The 22,168-nt window shown below is 44.5% G+C and overlaps 1 protein-coding gene across 3 annotated transcripts in view; it reads right to left on the bottom strand.

Moving 5' to 3' along the window:
- Window positions 1-22,168, bottom strand: part of TRAK2 (trafficking kinesin protein 2) — a 114,759-nt gene that overhangs the window by 49,109 nt on the left and 43,482 nt on the right. The window contains exon 1 of one of the 3 annotated variants that reach the window (XM_089670393.1): window positions 16,993-17,517. The exons of the other annotated variants lie outside the window; for them this stretch is intronic. Coding sequence (XP_089526519.1) covers window positions 16,993-17,056 — 64 coding nt within the window. The 5' untranslated portion in view covers window positions 17,057-17,517. Of the gene's footprint in view, window positions 1-16,992; window positions 17,518-22,168 lie in introns of those variants that run through there. 3 annotated transcript variants of the gene reach the window in all.

Genomic DNA, 22,168 nt, shown 5'->3' on the forward strand with positions numbered 1-22,168 from the left:
TGAAAAATGCACAAACTTAAAGTGAATGGTGGTAACAACTATACCATGTGTATAAATAATATTCAATGAAATTATTATACAATGAATTAACATAACTGTGAATCACAAAAATAAAAAAAACATCCGTGAATAATGAATATATGAGAACAAGTCCATGCAAGTGAAACTTCGTGAAAGAGTGATCTTCACTTCTAGTGTATAAATCCTTAAATGGCAGCATTGCCTGCTCACCTCCCCACACTGACCCACACAGTGACCCACACAGGGCCAAAAGGCTATTACTCTCCTCTGTATCAGATCCTCATATGCAGATTGCTCATCCAGGGATCACAGGATAAATGGAGACTTCTTTATTCCACTCCACCTCCACTCAATAGTATACAAGACACAAGAAAAATCCTTCCATAGTGCAATAATGTTTAATAAGGACAGCATAAAAGACAAAAATTGCACTCACATATATTCCTTGTTACATCAGCGTTTCACCCCATCCCATGGGTGTATTGCATGAAACCAAGGGAAACCAAAAAGGGCGCTCCTCCGAACGTGCGTCACCACGTGACCGGAAATGACGTAACTCGAAACCGGATATGGCGTAGCGACGCGTTGCGTCACGTGCGTCTTGACTTCATGAATCCTGATGAAGTCACGACGCACGTGACGCAACGCGTCAGTATGCCATATCCGGTTTCAAGTTACATCATTTCCGGTCACGTGGTGACGCATGTCCGGACGCAGCGGCCCTATTGGTTTCCCCTGGTATAGTTGTTACCACCATTCACTTTAGGTTTGTGCATTTTTCACTATAAGGATATATATATGTATATGAGTTTATTAGCACAGAGCACTAGTAGTTCGTTATAAAAGGCACTATAGTATTTATTTATTGTTAATAAATTTACAGCGCTTCACTAATTTATGTATACACATTGATCACTTATTGGTTTAAGTCGAGTGACAGCAGCTATTATTATAGGGATTTTATTTATATAAAGCGCAGGAGGATACTCCCATTTATCTTTAAAAACAAAAAAGCACCACACTCCACAGATCTCATACTATTCCCCCTCAATTTTGGGGGATAAGGTGGGCCATATGTTGAAATATATATAGTCCCATAATGGCCAGCAAAGCTCCTTATTAAAGGGTAAAGCACATACAGCCCTCGTTAGAGGAAAGGTAATATATTCACATAACGTGCAGTCCAGAGGAGGAATTTTAAACCAGCATCAACCTCCCTCATGCACTGTACAGATGATCCATAGCGTCTTGTGGTAGAAAATTGAAAGCCCAAGTGGAAGACAACAGAGTCCAGAGGAGGAAGCAAACTGTGCTTTTATGCAAAATGGATGATACAGATCTTCACCTCCCTCTAGCACCCAATGATGTACGGGTGCCGTCCCAGGGAGGGTTAGATAAACAGACCTCCCTCATACATGTGCAGGATTTTCTCAAATAGCAACCAAATGGGCACAGAGGTAAAACCCTGGGGTACCTTGAGGTTTCTACAGGGGTGCCTTGGCAATGTCTAAAAATTGCCCCAAACTTGTATACAAGCCAGCGGGTGGAACAAGCCTACACTTTAGTTACGCAAAGGCACAGGTTTTCATTGTGCACCATTATGACCTTCTAGCCACCAGCGTCCTGACAAACAATGACATCATTAGTTAAAGATAAAGAGTAAGTTAGTTGCTTTTACAGCATAATGGTTTGGTCCTCCCCTGACGCTTTCATTCAGTGCTGGGGTAACATTAGCTCAGTGATGGAGAAAAACTGAGGGAGGAGAGAAACAATGGAATACTAGTCAGTACCAGTATGGAAAAGTGTATTTGCTTTGGAAGAATAAATCACCTCTAATTTTGGGTGCCCTACATGTGTGGATGTTGCTGCGTTATGTAAAACTATTAGAATAGTTTTTCACAATTTAGAATGGGGTGCCCTTTTAAAATTATGGACAATCTAGGGGTGCCTCAAGACTGTCCATAATTTTAAAGGGTGTCTCGGGACCGTCCATAATTTTAAAGGATGCCTTGACTGAAAAAAGGTTGAGAAACACTGCTTTAGAACATGATAATGCATGAATTCCTCAAAATAAAGGCAGTTCATAGTATCGGAGCTGAGTCCAAAACGGAGTAATCAACACTAATTCTGAATGTTTTTTTGTATTAGTATTTAGGAGCGTTTTGCTCTTTAAAAAACGGCAAATCAGAAAGGTTTTCCTTTCAAACGCTGAGCTTAAAAAAATGCCTCTAGACTATCTAATGTGCATGGAAACATAGGATAACATTAGTTGCTTCTACAGGCAAATGCTAAACGCCTCTAGGAGCAGAATTGTTTCTAAGCCAGTGTGCATGGAGCCTCAGAAATCAATTGAAAGCTGACCTCAGAGACTTTTGTTGTAATTTGTGAGAAAGAATGACTTCACAGTACAAGCAGCTAGAGAGGTGCTTTGTTTTAAAGCTATATTTGCCTGCAAGTATATGTAAATACTGTATTTGAATATCCACAGTCTACGTCTAGCAGTCTATCAGTAAGCTTTTCTTAGCTATGAGCAAAGAGAGGTCAGCTGTATCTGTTTGCTGTAGGTGCATCAAAACAGAATACACTTTCACTTTGTTACAAGACTAGCAAAATGTCTGCTTTACCATGCACAATGCCAATTAATGCCATTGCAACATGAGTTAAAGAGATAAAATACAATGATTATTATAATACAGGATTTAGATAGCGCCAACAGTTTGCTCAGAACTTTACAATATAAAGGGAAACAATACAGAATGATACAGTTCAATACAAGAGGGTTAGAAGGGCCCGGCTCCTTGGAGCTTACAATCTAAGAGGGAGGGGCTAGTGGTACAAACGGTAATAACTGCGGAGGATAAACTGATGGGAGAAATGGAAGATTTGATTATTAGAGGATGGCAAGATAGGCTTCCCTGAAGAGATAGGTTTTCAGAGATTGCCTAAAAGTGAGCAGAGTAGGCCAATAGTCGGATAGATTGGGGTAGAGAGTTCCAGAGGATGGAGGAAGCTCTGGAGAAGTCTTGAAGATGGGCATGGGAGGAGGAGACAAGGGAGCTAGAAAGCAGGAGGTCGTGGGAGGAGTGAGGACAGTTCGGGTGATATTTGGAGACAAGATTGGTGATGTAATTGGGGGCAGAGTTATAAATGTTATTGTTAATGTTTTGAATTTTATTAGTTGGGCAATGGGGAGCCAGTGGAGGGAAACTTTTGATCAATGGAATGATGGCCACCATTTCTGCACCACTAATGGTAAACGTGTTTGCTATTTACACCTGCATTGGTGATACCCATTCAAGCAGGAACAAATCAAGCTCCAAGCAGCTTTATGGATGAGGGAGGTATTTGTCTCTATATACATGTTTGTAACTGCTGTCTATTGATGTAAATCAGCATACATCACAGGAAGGGGAGGGGCTGGAACATGGCACCTGTGAACTTTTAGGAATGGAGTCGTGCTGAAGCCCCTCTCCTTACCTATTCTCTGTGCTTCTGTCAGTGGGGTGGAGCGGTGCGAGGTGCAGGAGGTGTGGGGGTGGCTGCTTTGTCCTGATCCCCTGATCCCTCGGCGGAGTGAAGAAGGTGGCCAGTCGGCAGAGCGCTGGAAGGTGGCGAGCACCCACGTGACAGCGAAGCATTGTCTTCATAGCTGCAGCCTCGTTCTGGAGGAGAACCCAGTGTGGACGCCAGAGTGTGGTGGAAGAACTATCCGCCTGGAACTCCAGAGACAACCGCAAGTGACAGGTGACTGGAACGGAGGTGACATGCTGATGAACACAGTGTCAGGCTGTTTTAGGAAGACACAGGGCCAATAGAGGAAGAGTCAACTAAAGGATACAGAGCACCAGGATCTCGATACACTAGAAGAGTGACCGCTCCAGGCAAAAGGTGACCCCAACTTCGACCAAGGTAATTACAACGTGAGTGGGTCTTGAGCAGGACTTCAGTAGGACCTCGTACTGAGGTCTGACAATGGAGTTGAAGCCCTACAAACAGGACCGGGAAGTGAGGGGGTGAGTGGTTGCAGTATACTATATTATTATATTATAAGTCTACTAAAAAAAGGAGTGGAGGTAAAGAACTTTTCCATGGGAGGCTACGAGGAGGGGGTCATTGGGACTAACTGAAATGAGGAAAAGATAAAAAAGAGAGGAGAGGGTCACCCTGGGGGACTGAAAAAAAAGGAAAAAAGGAAAAAAAACGAAACAGAAGCTAATTACCCTTAGATACATTACAAAAACATTGAGCCCTAAGAAGAGGAAAATATCTATAAGAAGATTAAGAGTTAAGTCTAATTATTAACTTTTGACCTGGAAATAAGGAAAGAATTAATAAAATGAAGAGTAGATCTACAAAGGGTAGAAGAAAAACTCCTCAATCAAGCACAATAAAGAAGTACATGACCCCGCAGGTAAAAAGCCCAAAGTGTCATACCCCAGAGAGACAGCAAGGAGCAAGAAGAAGCCAAGAGTTGAGAAATAATAATGGAGATCAAACTAGACTGTCATTAGGAGTTCAGAATTTGTATCAGATCAAAGAATCAATACAGAAAGTGGAATAGACCCTAGAAAAACTGAAGAACAAGGATTAACTAATTGCAAATGCCCACAAAAACAAAAATTGCAGAGATGTTTATGAAAATAGAGTATTCCATAAAGAATGAAATGGCGGTATTACATAAAGATTTGGGACAAGTTCTATCTCGTGTTGAAGAAACAGAAGAAAAATTAAGAAACGCGCAAGTAATTATGACGCTAGAAACGCAGGTTGAGAAAATGCGTAGAGAGCAAAGGAAGTTGGCATATAAATTAGAAGACCAAGAAAACAGAGATAAAAGGTACAACGTGAGGATCCGGGGTTACCTGAAGCACAGCCAGGAGAAGATCTATGGGATGAAATGAGGAAAATGTTTAACTCAATAATGGGTAGACCAGCGACAGAACTAAAGATAGACAGTACACTGGATAAAAAGTCCCCAAGGCAGGACACTGGAGGCCCCAAGAGATGTAATAGAGAGATTTCACCATTATGAAGATAAGGCAAACATACGTGGAATCCCAGAAGTAAAATATGGGGAAGCAAACCTGCAAATTTTTGCGGACATAGCACCAGAGACATTGGCAAGAAGAACTTTGAAACCATTGCTAGAGTTGATGCGTAGAAAGAATATTCGGTATACCTGATTGGTGAACTGTATGGTTATTATTTCGTATCACAGCACTAGAAGTGGTATCAAGGTAACAGACTTAATGAAGACATGTTTCCAGCAGTAATATAATTGCAGAGATATTGATATGCACTCTTTCAAAGCTGGACTGTTATTTAATATTTATTTATGCACATTTTAGCAATTGTTAGTGGAGCACGACACCATTTCTGATTTTATTTTATTCTCTATGACACAATGGTATGAGTATTTTTAACCAATTTTTATTATAATTTTATTTTCACTATTGTATTGATTTTGTATACAATTTTATTACTGATAATATTTAAATATTTATTAACACTTAGCATACACCATAGTAGCTCACAAGACCCCACACTTCAAGATGCAGGGATATTGGATTCCTACCACCCGACGCCCGGGACATGTAGTTCCAGGTGTTGGGCAGGTAGTTTTTTTTCCTCCTTTAGCCCTGCTGCAGGCAAGCAGTGGGCTCACCTGTCAGGTGAAGCAATCGGCGGCAGCGCTGCCGCCAATTGCTTTCACACAGTGCCAGCCTCTCCATGTCCCCAGTATGAGGTTTCCTGGGCTCTGCTTGCCCATCTGCGGGCCCGGCTCGCCGTCAGCTAGAGGGGAGAAAGAAGAGCAGAGAAGTCCGCTCAGGTCCCCTCCCCTTTTTGTGCTGACAAGGAAGTGGCGTTACAATGTCACTTGCGGGTCCCTGATGAGAGATTGCAATACAATCCCCGGGAAAAAATGTAATATGGTGCAATGTGCACTACATTACATTCAGTGGAGCAGAGGGGAGACTTGCAGGGTCTTTTAGATCTTGGATGTCTCAGGTTTTTTTTTTTTTTAACTATAAAAATTTAAAGTTACACTCAAGCACATACCATCCCCACCATAAAAATATTGAGGGCCCCCACCCCCACAACTACACCCGTACAAACGTAAAAGCACACACTGCAGCGCCTACGCGTGAAATCTTGATTACAATACACGTTACATATCGCTGCGCACGCCAGGATGAGAGCGATAATTCTAGCACCAGACCTCCTCCGTACACTATACTGGTGACCTATAAGGAGCTTTAAAAGTGTTGACCTATAGAAAATATAGGGTACTGGAGTTAATCGCCATTTCAAGGTTTGACAAGTTGGATATCTATTTACGCGCTGCAACCTCATCTTTTATATTTTACAAAAAAATAGGGTAATTTATTGCTTTTTTGTGCCCTAAAATTAACGTACTTGAATTTTTTACTAAAATTTTGCGGTAAAATCATGCAACATAAAAAATTGGAACTACCACTGTTTTATTCTCTAGGGCAGCGGTTCTCAACCTGGGGGTCGCGACCCCTTTGGGGGTCGAACGACCATTTCACAGGGGTCGTCTAAGACCATCGGAAAACACATATTTCCGATGGTCTTAGGAACCGAGACACCGCTCCTGTCTCAGGCGATCTGTGGGCGGGATGATATGCTGCCCCTGTAACCTGGCCACACCTCCGGGATCACTCAACAGCTCCGCCTCCTCGCCGCTGATTGGCCACCGGAACTGTAGCTCAGGAGAGGCACACAGGCGGCCAATCACCGGCGAGGAGGTGGAGCTTGGAGAGGAGGAGTCGAGCGGCAGCGCACGGAGATCGAAGAAGATCGAGGGAGCTGCAGGAGCGAGTGAAGAGAGAGGCCAGAGAAGGAAGACAGCTGACAGGTAAGTGCAAATTTTGCTGCTGCAGCCAGGTATGCTGCCTGTAGATGGGAGAGGGAGAGAGCGAGCCCAGGCTGGAGCAGGAGTCAGCAAGGTAAGTATCATTGGTGTCAGTGGAAGGGATAGTGCCCCATCATTTGTGTCACTAATACCAACGATGGGGCACTATTCCTCCCCCCACTGACACCAACGATGAGGCACTATTCCTCCCCCCACTGACACCAACGATGGGGCACTATTCCTCCCACTGACACCAATGATGGGGCACTATTCCTCCCACTGACACCAATGATGGGGCACTATTCCTCCCAATGACACCCACAATGGGGCACTATTCCTCCCACTGACACCCACAATGGGGCACTATTCCTCCCACTGACACCAATGATGGGGCACTATTCCTCCCACTGACACCCACAATGGGGCACTATTCCTCCCACTGACACCAATGATGGGGCACTATTCCTCCCAATGACACCCACAATGGGGCACTATTCCTCCCACTGACACCCACAATGGGGCACTATTCCTCCCACTGACACCCACGATGGGGCACTATTCCTCCCACTGACACCAATGATGGGGCACTATTCCTCCCACTGACACCAATGATGGGGCACTATTCCTCCCAATGACACCCACAATGGGGCACTATTCCTCCCACTGACACCTACAATGGGGCACTATTCCTCCCACTGACACCCACAATGGGGCACTATTCCTCCCACTGACACCCACAATGGGGCACTATTCCTCCCACTGACACCAATGATGAGGCACTATTCCTCCCAATGACACCCACAATGGGGCACTATTCCTCCCACTGACACCCACAATGGGGCACTATTCCTCCCACTGACACCCACAAAGGGGCACTATTCCTCCCACTGACACCCACAATGGGGCACTATTCCTCCCACTGACACCCACAATGGGGCACTATTCCTCCCACTGACACCCACAATGGGGCACTATTCCTCCCACTGACACCAATGATTGGGCACTATTCCTCCCACTGACGCCAATGATTGGGCACTATTCCTCTCACTGACGCCAATGATTGGGCACTATTCCTCCCACTGACGCCAATGATTGTACACTATTCCTCCCACTGACGCCAATGATGGGGCACTATTCCTCCCACTGACGCCAATGATGGGGCACTATTCCTCCCACTGACGCCAATGATGGGGCACTATTCCTCCCACTGATGCCAATGATGGAGCACTATTCCTCCCACTGAAGCCAATGATGGGGCACTAGTCCGCCCACTGACACCCACGATGGGGCACTAGTCCGCCCACTGACACCAACGATGGGGCACTATTCCTCCCACTGACACCAACGATGGGGCACTATTCCTCCCACTGACACCAATGATGGGGCACTATTCCTCCCTGTGACACCAATGATGGGGCACTATTCCTTCCACTGACACCAATGATGGGGCACTATTCCCCCACTGATACCAATGATGGGGCACTATTCCTCCCACTGATACCAATGATGGGGCACTATTCCTCCCACTGATACCAATGATGGGGCACTATTCCTCCCACTGATACCAATGATGGGGCACTATTCCTCCCACTGATACCAATGATGGGACACTATTCCTCCCACTAATGCCAATGATGGGGCACTATTCCTCCCACTGATACCAATGATGGGGCACTATTCCTCCCACTGACACCAACGATGGGACACTATTCCTCCCACTGACACCAACGATGGGGCACTATTCCTCCCACTGACACCAATGATGGGGCACTATTCATCCCACTGATACCAATGATGGGACACTATTCATCCCACTGCCATCAATGACGTGGCACTACTCCTCCCACTGCAAAATTACAGTTATGAAGTAGCAACGAAAATAATTTTTATGTTTAAATGGTTTTTATTGCAAGATTATAACATAACAAGGGAATATACAAACAATAGCTATGAATGGTTCACATTAGAGAGCAGTAATACAGGAAACATGTAAGAGTGGAGGTTCCCCACCATGTGGCCGGAGAAACTGTAAGTCTTAGTTATGCTTACATGAGAAGTATGCTCGGTGTCCTGTGAACCTTTTTGAGAGCCAATAAATTGTAGGTGGGGGAGGAATACGAAGTGGGGGGAGGAGGAGGGAGGGAAGACACACTTGCAGCATAGATAAGTACCTTATAATATTATAGGGTAGTATTCAGTTCATTGAGCAATTAGGATTTTTCAACCATCGAGACCATTGTATTGCAAATTTCTGGTATGAGGAATTTTGAAGGGCTGTTCTTTCCATCTCGCACTGAAAATTGAGATCAGCCATGAGGCGGGACAGGAGTGGAATGGTAGGGGATCGCCATAGTTTAGTAATATTAGTCTTTGCAGCTGCTAGAATATGTATGATGATGGTGCGTGAGTTTATGGGGAATTTATCTATTCCGATGTGGAGGAGGGCTAAGGCAGGATTTGGGGAGACTGGAATTCTTGTAACTGAGGAAATTATTTGGAACACTTTGTTCCAGTAGGATTTGAGAGACTTACATGTCCATAGTAAATGAAGGAGTGAGCCAGTTTCTCCGCAGTGTCTCCAACAGGTCTGGGAGCACTGAGGGTAATATATGGATAGTTTAGTGGGGGTTAGATACCATTGGTGGAGAATTTTAAGGTACGTTTCCCAATGGGAGCTACACTTTGAAGCTTTAAAGGTAATTGTGAATGTTTTTTCCCAGGTATGCTGGGTTATTGGTTGAATAAAGTTTTTTTCCCAATTAATTAAGGATGAGGTATGTGTGGTGAATAGCGTTACAGTTATAAGTGTGTAGAAAGTTGAGATTCCTTTCTTAGGGTGGTTTGTCCTATGAAAGAATTGGTGTGCAGTTGCAGGAATTTCTATTTCGAATGGTATATTTGTTTTGTAAAGTGCGTGTGTTATACGCATATAAGTGAATAATTCCTTGTCCGGAAGGTGAAATTTCTCTTGGGCTGTATGGAAGGAGTTTAGTTCATGTATAGTATAAAGATCTTGGATGTAATGTATGCCAAGAGCATTCCATGATGTCAGATTTAAATGAGGAGAGATGAGGTGCAGGGATGAAAGTGGGGACAGAATATGTATGTTGTCTTTATGTGTTTGATTACAGGCTAGGAAGTCATGCCAGGCCATCAAAGAGGCTTGTATGCAGGGGTGTTTATGCAAAGAGTGGGACTGAAATGTTCGAGGTATAAATAGTATATCTGTTAATGAATGAGGTAGGTATAAGGAGGTCTCCATGGTAGTCCAGGTTTTTTCAATAGTAGGATGCCACCAGAAGAAGAGCTGGTCCAGTAAGGCGGCTTGGTAATACGACTTTAAATGAGGAAGACCAGCTCCACCTCTGGAGGGCGGACGTATTAGGAGATTCGTATTGTACCTGGGTCTTTTTGCATTCCAAAGAAATTTGTTCAGTATTTTTTGAAGTTTAGAGAAGAAAGAGTAAGGAACTGGTATAGGGAGTGTACGAAAAATATAAAGTATTTTAGGTAGTATGCACATTTTTATGGTAGCCACTCTGCCTAGTGACGACAGAGTAGTAGTGCGTAAGCTCTTAAGGTCCTGAGGGATAGTGTCAAGTAGTGGTTTGAAGTTAGAAGTGTAAAGTTGGTTAGTTTTGGCTGTAATTTTAATCCCCAGGTAGGGGATACTATGTTTTTCCCAAGTAAAGGGGAAATGTTTAGAGAGTAAGTTCTGGGTTACTATGGGCGTATAGAGATTTAGCATAGTTGATTTAGATTCAGTTTGTAGTACGAGACTACTGCGTAGTTGTGGATATGCGTGCGTATTGATTGGAGCGATTTATATGGGTTTGTGATCATTAGAATAATATCGTCTGCAAAGAGACTAATTTTGTGTTCATTTTTAAGAAATTTAATTCCAGTAAAATTTGGGTCGTCTCTAAGATTGGATGCTAGTGGTTCAATGAGTAAGGCAAAAATTATAGGGGAAAGAGGGCAACCTTGCCTGGTTCCGTTTGATATGCAGAAGGGCTTTGAAAGTGTGCCATTGGTCAGTACTCTAGCGGTGGGGTTAGAGTAAAGGGATAGTATCGCCGATAGCATCCAGTCTGTTATTCCGTATTTCCGAAGTGTAAGTGTCATGAATTGCCAGTGTATTCGATCAAATGCCTTTTCCGCATCGAGTGATAGGAAAAGTGAAGGTTGGTTATCAGATTCTAGGTGGTGTACTAGGGATATAATTCGTCTAGTAGCGTCAGGGGCCTGTCTACCAGGTATAAATCCCACTTGGTCTGGGTGAATTAGTGTGGATAGATATGGGAGTAGACGCATGGCAATTATTTTGGCATATATTTTTATATCCGTATTGAGTAATGAGATCGGTCTGTAATTCTGGACTAATTGGGGGTCTTTGCCCGGTTTTGGAATAGTGGCGATTAATGATTGTAGCATGTCCGAGGGGAATTTCCCATTAGAGGAAACATGGTTATATAGGACAGAGAGGTGTGATGTAAGGTTAGATGCAAATATTTTGTAAAATTCGTTAGTGAATCCATCATTCCCTGGCGATTTGTTTAGAGGTAGGGAGTGTATGGTTTTTTCAATCTCTGTGGGTGAAATCGGCACAGAGAGAGATTCAAGTTGTGATAATGTAAGCTGGGGGAGATTCGTGGTCTGTAGAAATTTTTCAATAGAGGTTATTGTTGGTTGGATAGTGTTCGGATCGTCTTTTATATTGTATAGGTTCTGATAGTAAGATGCAAAAGGGTTGGCTATATCTAGTGGGTTTGTCACTGGAGAGTGTGTGGCAGGATGATGAATCCTGAATATTTTAGATTTGAGTCGTCTTTGTTTGATAATTTTAATGAGTTTGGTTTGTTGCCAAGCGAGTAAAATTTGGTTTTCGTTTTTTGGAGATTAGCGTCATATGTGTGTAGTAAAATGGTGCGCAATTTATTTCTGTCTGTGTTTAGGGCTGCGGATGTGGAAGAGTTTGGGTTCTTTTTGTTAATCTCTTCATTTATGTGTATGGAGGTCAATAGTTGGTCAATTTGTTGGGACCGTTGTCTTTTGATACGAGAGTTTAGTTGTATGAGGATACCTCTCATGTAAGCTTTGTATGTTAGCCAAAGTGTAGTAATAGAGATATCAGGGGTGGCATTAGTTTAAAAAAAGAGATTATGAGCCTCAAGGATATGTTTCTGATTTTCTGGAGATTTCAGGATTGAAGAATCAAGTCTCCAAATAGGCGGGAGCGTTGTGCGTCGATTGTCGTCTAAGGTTATGTTGATTGGAGCGTGGTCCGACCATGTTATAGTTCCAATAGTGGAGGATGTCACTTGTTGTAATGTCCATTTATCGGTAACGAACATATCAATTCTTGAGTATGATAGGTGTGGGGGTGAGTAGTAGGTATAATCCTTCTCGGTTCCGTGTTGACATCTCCAGATGTCGTACAAGTCATGGTCATGCAGGAACTGGTTAAAATTAAGTTTGGTAGGTTTTTTGTTGGAAGATGAGTCTATAAGTGGGTTACCCAGAACATTAAAATCACCACCTATGATGAGTCTGCCTTGTTTATACTGCGAGAAAACTTTGTAGAGTTTGCGGTAGAATTGCATCTGTTTACTATTTGGACCGTATATGTTCACCAGGGTGTGGGTTATGTCATTTATTTGGCAAATCAAGATATGGTAGCTTCCTTGTGGGTCGGCTATGCTGGAAATAGTGCGAAACGAGAGAGAGTCATTAATGGCAGTAATAACTCCATTTTTCTTTTTGGTGTTGGTTGCCATGAACAATTGAGAGAAACGGTGGAGATATAGCTTAGGGGTCTTCTCAGTAGCAAAATGGGACTCTTATATGAAAAGAATATCGGCTTGGGATTTCCGGGCTTCTCTGGAAAGCATCGATCTCTTGAATGGAGAGTTTAGGCCTCGTACGTTAAGAGATGTAATGTTAATCATTAATAAATCTTTTTACTGGGTATCTGTTTAGTCGGGTTGTTGTTTGAGAGATTATTGATTCAGTAAATGTCTTTCTGAGGAGGAAAGTGATAGTGTAGCTATGGTATGAAATAGGCTCGATTGGAGAGGCAGAGTGTATTTTCCTTGTAAATTTGAGGGTTGTGGAACTTGTGGCATAGATGAGTAGCTGATTGTGCCTTAATGGGAGAAGGGTAAGGAACGATAAAAAACCACTTGCGTAAAACGCAAGTAAACCGAGTAGCATGCATTGCTACTACAAAGATGGGGGGTATGAACAGGCTTTGACCTCTTGAAGGGTCATGCCAACTGTAAACTGGTGTAATAATCTTCGTCAGGTCTAGGCCGATCGCCAGATATTGATATATCGAAAGGTGGCCTCTGGAGGGAGATGCAGAAGCGCTTGAGGATAGAAACTGCCATGGTGCCCGTTATGATGCCTCCATGTTTTGAATAGAGCCAGGTGCATTTTCTTGTGGGTCTGCGGGTAAGATATTCCAGACTTTGAGTAGATCTAAGGCTGGCCATACATTATACAATTATCTGCAGATTTTCTGCCCAATTTCCTTTAGATTTACCTTCAACTATGTAGTGCAAGGGCCTGCCTAATTGGATACAACTGAAAGTGTTGTTTAGGTTTGTCCTCCTATTATATGGTTTTTGGTAAATCTAAACCAAAAATCTGCAGATAATTGTATAATGTATGGCCAGCCTAAGCCTGCTTCTAGGGATTTGATAGTATAGATCCTGCCTTGTTGTCGTACTGTTAATTTTGTGGGGAAGCCCCATTGGTATGCTATACCATGGTTTCTCAAAGCTTTAGTTATAGAAACCATTTTTTTCCTGTTAAGAAGCGTGGCTTTGGACAGGTCTGCATACAATCTGAGATTTGTGTGAGATGGCGGTAATGGTGGAGGGTTTCTGGCCGTTGCCATAATTTTCTCTTTGACGTGGTAGAAATGTATCCGGGCTAGTACATCGCTTGGGATAGATGCCGCCAAGAATGAGGGTTTAGGCAACCGGTGAGCTCGATCAATCGCCATTTCTACATCAGAGAGTGACGGAATGAGGATTTTAATGAATTGCTGTAGGTCAGCGGTTCTCAACCTGGGGGTCGAACGACCATTTCCCAGGGGTCGCCTAAGACCATCGGAAAACACATATTTCCGATGGTCTTAGGAACCGAGACACCGCTCCTCTCTCCGGCGATGTGTGGGCGGGATGATACACTGCTCCTGTCACCTGGCCACACCTCCGGGATCGCTCAGCAGCTCCGCCTCCTCGCCGCTGATTGGCCACCGGAACTGTAGCTCAGGAGAGGCACACAGGCGGCCAATCACCGGCGAGGAGGTGGAGCTTGGAGAGGAGGAACCGAGCGGCAGCGCGCGTACATCAAAGAAGATCGAGGGAGCTGCCGGAGCGAGTGAAGAGGAGAGCGGCCAGAGAAGGAAGACAGCTGACAGGTAAGTGAGAGAGCGAGCCCAGGCTGTCACTAATACCAACGATGGGGCACTATTCCTCTCCCCACTGACACCAACGATGGGGCACTATTCCTCCCCCCACTGACACCAACGATGGGGCACTATTCCTCCCCCCACTGACACCAACGATGGGGCACTATTCCTCCCCCCACTGACACCAACGATGGGACACTATTTTCCCCCCCACTGACACCAACGATGGGACACTATTTCCCCCCCCCCTGACCCCAATGATGGGGCACTATTCTCCCCTCCACCACACTGACATCAATGATGGGGCACTATTCCTCCCACTGACACCAATGATGGGGCACTATTCCTCCCCCCACTGACACCAATGATGGGGCACTATTCCTCCCCCCACTGACACCAATGATGGGGCACTATTCCTCCCCCCACTGACACCAATGATGTGGCACTATTCCTCCCACTGACACCAGTGATGGGGCACTACTCCCCCCACTGACACCAGTGATGGGGCACTACTCCCCCCACTGACACCAGTGATGGGGCACTACTCCCCCCACTGACACCAGTGATGGGGCACTACTCCCCCCACTGACACCAATGATGGGGCACTACTCCCCCCACTGACACCAATGATGGGGCACTACTCCCCCCACCGACACCAATGATGGGGCACTACTCCCCCCACCGACACCAGTGATGGGGCACTACTCCTCCCACCGACACCAGTGATGGGGCACTACTCCTCCCACCGACACCAATGATGGGGCACTACTCCTCCCACCGACACCAATGATGGGGCACTACTCCCCCCACTGACACCAGTGATGGGGCACTACTCCCCCCACTGACACCAGTGATGGGGCACTACTCCCCCCACTGACACCAATGATGGGGCACTACTCCCCCCACTGACACCAATGATGGGGCACTACTCCCCCCACTGACACCAATGATGGGGCACTACTCCCCCCACTGACACCAATGATGAGGCACTATTCCTCCCACTGACACCAATGATGGGGCACTATTCCTCCCACTGACACCAATGATGGGGAACTATTCCTCCCACTGACACCAACGATGGGGCACTATTCCTCCCACTGATACCAACGATTGGGCACTATTCCTCCCACTGACACCAACGATGGGGCACTATTCCTCCCACTGACACCAACGATGGGGCACTATTCCTCCCACTGACACCAACGATGGGGCACTATTCCTCCCACTGACACCAACGATGGGGCACTATTCCTCCCACTGATACCAACGATGGGGCACTATTCCTCCCACTGACACCAGTGATGGGGCACTATTCCTCCCACTGACACCAGTGATGGGGCACTATTCCTCCCACTGACACCAGTGATGGGGCACTATTCCTCCCACTGACACCAGTGATGGGGCACTATTCCTCCCACTGATACCAACGATGGGGCACTATTCATCCCACTGACATCAGTGATGGGGCACTACTCCTTCCACTGACACCAATGATGTGGCACTACTCCTCCCACTGCAAAATTACAGTTATGAAGTAGCAACGAAAATAATTTTATGGTTGGGGGTCACCACAACATGAGGAACTGTATTAAGGGGTCGCGGCATTAGAAAGGTTGAGAACCACTGAATTAGAACATCTAGATAAGAGGCAAACAACACTTTATTCTTTGGTCATTACTTAGCACATTACGTATAGACTGCCTTTGCCATTCTATGTTGTCAGATTTTTTTCCATCCTGTGTGTTACCCAGTAGTTGCTGATCAGGAACTGCTGAGCTGCAGACGCTGTTCAGCCCCATCTCTGGGGTAATTCTAATTTAAAACAGCTTTAAGGTTCACAACTAAGCAGTTTGCGTTTGATCCATTTCTCCAGTGCTTTTTGTGTTTTTGCCCATGCGTTTGACGCACTTTGTTTTCAACTTGTTGTTGGGCAGAATAAACCGCATCAAAAACGCACTACATGCTTTTCTGCATGAAGACAATAGAACTAAAAACGTAATGGTTTGAGTTTAAAAAATTCCCTGACCCTTTCCAAAAAATGCACTGGGTGAAAATGCGGAGATGTGAACCTTTCCCATAGGAAATCATGTTAAATGGACTGCTGTGTGTTTCTGCAAAACGCAGCGGAAAATGCATAGGCGTGAACCTAGACTAAGGGCCAGTTAACACCACAAAAATGCACTCCGGATACATTATTGCTCACAGTTCACGCCACACTCCGTTCTGATGCAGTTTGCTATGTTCCTGTACAGTTCTGTGCATAAAAAAATGCAGCATGTTCTACTTTTTTCTGCACTGGAAATTGACTGGAACTGACTGTACTAGTGTGAACTAGGGTCATTGGAATACATGGAAAACACTGTACATGCATTCTTGATGCAGATAAAAAAAACGCACTGGTCTGCATCTAGTGTGAACTAGTCACAAGAGGTTCGCAATGGCAGCCTCCATACTCTCTCTCTACATGTCTAATTTTTTGTGCTCTATTGCAAACATCAGGCATATCAGCAAACAAAAATAAAAACATTTCAGAGCTAGCTGTTAAAGAAAAAACACTTTAAAATCCTAAAAAGTTTGCAATGTTCAATGCTGTGATCTGGTCAATTCTTACAAATGGGAGATTCCACCACTAGCACTCTAAAAGGGACAAACTGGAGCATTCAAAGCAACTCACCTTGCAGGCTAATGGAGTTAAGAACATCCTCGTTCTGGTTAAAATCCAGATCACCGTTGTCCATCGCTATTAGTGTACGAAGCAGTACAGAGCTGTCAGACCTGAGGTGGTGTAACCAGTCCTGGCTCCTGCATTGTGTGATTAGCAAGGTGCTGGGTGAAACCTATGTACAGAGTCGTGCACACTTTCCCTCGGGCACGCCAGTGCAATAAAAAACACGAGCCCAACCCAGCTCAGCTCAGATAAAAACATCAATATTACCTTGTGAACACTTCTGCTTTTATTGTCAGCAACAACACCTTTAGGTCAGCTATTGTGTAACCCACATACCAAGCAAAACCTGCAGATCCTTCATATATAGTTTATTGATGTCTCTGGTATTGATGCCATATAGTATATGAATTTCAGGCACTGGCAACCTGAAGTTGGACGTTCTGGTGGCAAGAACAAAGCTAATAATCACTTTAGGAAAGATACCCAACCAACTATCACATACAGTATCTCACAGAAGTGAGTACAACCCTCACATTTTTGTACATATTTTATTCTATCTTTTCATGTGACAACAGAAGAAATGACACTTTGCTACAATGTAAAGTAGTGAGTGTACAGCTTGTATAACAGTGTAAATTTGCTGTCCCCTCAAAATAACTCAACACACAGCCATTAATGTCTAAACCGCTGGCAACAACAGTGAGTACACCCCTAAGTGAAAATGTCCAAATTGGGCCCAATAAGCCATTTTCCTTCCCCGGTGTCACGCGACTTGTTAGTGTTACAAGGCCTCAGATGTGAATGGGGAGAAGGTGTGTTAAATTTGGTGTTATTGCTCTCACTGGTCACTGGAAGTTCAACATGGCACCTCATGGCAAAGAACTCTCTAAGGATCTGAAAAAAAGAATTGTTGCTCTACATAAAGATTAGGGTATAAGAAGATTGCCAAGACCCTGAAACTGAGCTGCAGCATGGTGGCCAAGATCATACAGCGGTTTAACAGGACAGGTTCCACTCAGAACAGGCCTTGCCATGGTCGACCAAGGAATTGAGTGCACGTGCTCAGCGTCATATCCAGAGGTTGTCTTTGAGAAAACGTATGAGTGCTGCCAGAATTGCTGCAGAGAATGAAGGGTTGGGGGGGGGGTCAGCCTGTCAGTGCTCAGACAATACGCTGCACACTGCATCAAATTGGTTTACATGGCTGTCGTCCCAGAAGGAAGCCTCTTCTAAAGACGATGCACAAGAAAGCCCGCAAACAGTTTGCTAAAGACAAGCAGACATGGATTACTGGAACCATGTCCTGTGGTCTGATGAGACCAAGATAAACGTATTTGATTCAGATGGTGTCAAGCATGTGTGGCTGCAACCAGGTGAGGAGTACAAAGAGAAGTGTGTCTTGCCTACAGTCAAGAATGGTGGTGGGAATGTCATAGTTTGGGGCTGCATGAGCACTGGGGAGCTACAGTTCATTTAGGGAACCATGAATGCCAAAATGTAATGTGACATACTAAAGCAGAGCAAGATCCCCTCCCTTTGGAGACTGGGCCGCAGGGCACTATTCCAACATGATAACGACCCCAAACACACCACCAACATGACCACTGCCTTGCTTAAGAAGCTGAGGGTAAAGGTGATGGACTGGCCAAGCATGTCTCCAGACCTAAACCCTATTGAGCATCTGTGGGGCATCCTCAAATGGAAGGCGGAGAAGCGTAAGGTCTCTAACATCCACCAGCTCTGTTATGTCATCATGGAGGAGTGGAAGAGGAATCCAGTGGCAACCTATAAAGCTCTGGTGAGCTCCATGCCCAAGAGGGTTAAGGCAGTGCTGGAAAATAATGGTGGCCACACCAAATATTGACACTTTGGGCCCAATTTGGACAATTTCACTTAGGGGTGTACTCACTTTTGTTGCCAGCGGTTTAGACATTAATGGCTGTGTGTTGAGTTATTTTGAGGGGACAGCAAATTTACACTGTTATGCAAGCTGTACACTCACTACTTCACATTGTAGCAAAGTGTCATTTCTTCAGTGTTGTCAAATGAAAAGATATAATAAAATATTTACCAAAATGTGAGGGGTGTACTCACTTCTGGGAGATACTGTATGTACAGTATGTGCTATACTTGTCTGATCCCTGTAGAAGTTGGAAGTCACTGTAGTAGGCACTGCTACCACAATGATCTCCACTAACTTCTGGGTCTTGTGCCTAGTTGCACAAGGTGGAGAGGCAGGGCTATGGTGCCACAATATCCACCTCGTCCAATTAGAGAATGCTTTGGATTAATTGAGGAAATGCAAGATATACTATATGTCTGTATAGTAGCCTGAATGGTGCCTGCAATGAGCAAGTGACCTCATGTGTTCAAAATGCATCGGTGCAGCAGCTCAGCACAGGACTCTGAAACTAGTGAAGGTCACTATAGTAGTCATGCCTACTACAGTGATTTCCAGCTACCACAGAGCCCCCAAAGGAATGGCATATAGATTCTTATATTTGTCCAGCTGGACCAATGTAACTAAGTAAAAATAGCCATACATAAACTTTAGCTTTAAAACTGATTTCTAGGTATGCCTATTTGTGCATAGTTACATTGGTCCAGCTTGAACCAATGTATGTATGAATGTGTCATATCTGTCCAATCCCCATGGTTCCCATGATTTTCAGCTTCCATGGGGATAGGCCAGGTATGACATATGCATACTTACATTGGTCCAAGCTGGACCAATGAAACTATCCAAAAATATGCACATCTAGAATTCAGCTATAAGGTGTAACTTGTACCCATGTATGCAGTAACCACAGTCATATCTTGCTACAAAAAGAGTGATTGTGGAACCTAATGTGAATTTGTATCTAGACTATGCACATTAAAGTACCGTATTTACATATTCTGAACAAGCAGTAAAATCACTTTAAAAAATCCATAATCCACCTCCGTAGCTATAGACATTGTGGAGAAATGCATCTTTAAAGTGCACAACAGAGGTATTCAGAACACAGCTCCTCTTCTCATATTTTATATGGAAGCAGTGGTGTCAGCCCTGCAGCGTTCCAGTGTGAATCTCAAGTGCTTGTAGGCTGTTAAAACGGACTGTTTGGAGTCTATGTTATGATCTCTTTTACTGCTTGTTAACAAAATATAAACATTAAAGCCCATAGTCTGGGCACAGTTGCACTTAGTCAACTAAGCCAAGAAACCAAATACTGCTTGAGCAAGTCAGGGTAACCTATGCTATATAGAAAAGATAGTCTCAGGCATTCATATGTATGGAAGGGCTGCTTAATAAACATGGCAGTCCAAGTGCTTTTATTGCATAATACGTAGCCACCCCAACAATTCTGGTAACACAGTTTTACAGTATGTTAACATGTGAGTTAACGCCCCCTTCTGGTCAATTTTAACATGTGAGTAAAGCTGCACTCTAAAGCAGGGCTTAAAATTTCAAGTTCCGAGCTACTAACTAGGTCTTAAGAGTTACTTGCTACCAACAAACACACACAGAGACAGCTGTACACACACACAGACATGTATACACATATACACACACAGAAATGTACATATACACACACAGAAACATGTACACACATGCACAGAGACACGTACACACACACACACACATACAGACACATGTATAGACAGACAGGCACGTACAGACACGCATATACACAGATACATGTACATACACAGAAATACACATGCACAGACACATGTACATACATACACAGACAAATGTACACACAGACACATGTACGTACATACACACAAAACACACACACACATGTACACACACATATACATGTACATACACACAGACACATGTACAGATACACACATGTGCATGCATACACACACACACACACACACACATGTACACACACACGCAGTTAAGTGCTCTCTCCTCTCCCCTGAAGCCACCACTGGCTGACATAGAGGATCATGTGACCAGAGTGAGCTGAAATTAGGTAGACACACACACACACAAAACCCTATAAAAAGTTGCAGTACTTCGTTGCAGCTTGTATAACAGTGTAAATTTGCTGTCCCCTTAAAATAACTCAACACACAGCCATTAATGTCTAAACTGCTGGCAACAAAAGTGAGTACACCCCTAAGTGAAAATGTCCAAATTGGGCCCAAAGTGTCAATATTTTGTGTGGCCACCATTATTTCCAGCACTGCCTTAACCCTCTTGGGCATGGAGTTCACCAGAGCTTCACAGGTTGCCACTGGAGTCCTCTTCCACTCCTCCATGACAACATCACGGAGCTGGTGGATGTTAGAGACCTTGAGCTCCTCCACCTTCCGTTTGAGGATGCCCCACAGATGCTGAATAGGGTTTAGGTCTGGAGACATACTTGGCCAGTCCATCACCTTTACCCTCAGCTTCATTAGCAAGGCAGTGGTCGTCTTGGAGGTGTGTTTGGGGTCGTTATGTTGGAATACTGCTCTGCGGCACAGTCTCCGAAGGGAGGGGATCATCCTCTGCTTCAGTATGTCACAGGACATGTTGGCATTCATGGTTCCCTCAATGAACTGAAGCTCCCCAGTGCCGGCAGCACTTAGGCAGTCCCAGACCATGACACTTCCACCACCATGCTTGACTGTAGCCAAGACACACTTGTCTTTGTACTCCTCACCTGGTTGCCGCCACACGCCTGACACCATCTGAACCAAATAAGTTTTTCTTGGTCTCATCAGATCACAGGACATGGTTCCAGTAATCCATGTCCTTAGTCTGCTTGTCTTCAGCAAACTGTTTGCTGGCTTTCTTGTGCATCATCTTTAGAAGAGGCTTCCTTCTGGGACGACAACCATGCAGACCAATTTGATGCAGTGTGTGGCGTGTGGTCTGAGCACTGACAGGCTGACCCCCCCACCCCTTCAACCTCTGCAGCAATGCTGGCAGCACTCATACATCTTTTTCCCAAAGACAACCTCTGGATATGATGCGGAGCACGTGCACTCAACTTCTTTTGTCGACCATTGCCAGACCTGTTCTGAGTGGAACCTGTCCTGTTAAACCGCTGAATGGTCTTGGCCAACATGCTGCACCTCAGTTTCAGGGTCTTGGCAATCTTCTTATAGCCTAGGCCATCTTTATGTAGAGCAGCAATTCTTTTTTTCAGATCCTCAGAGAGTTCTTTGCCATGAGGTGCCATGTTAAACTTCCAGT

This window comes from Staurois parvus, unplaced genomic scaffold (genome assembly GCF_062004578.1).
Source record: "Staurois parvus isolate SC_StPar_1 unplaced genomic scaffold, SC_StPar_1.0 ptg000011l, whole genome shotgun sequence".
In the NCBI taxonomy this organism is placed as follows: domain Eukaryota; kingdom Metazoa; phylum Chordata; class Amphibia; order Anura; family Ranidae; genus Staurois; species Staurois parvus.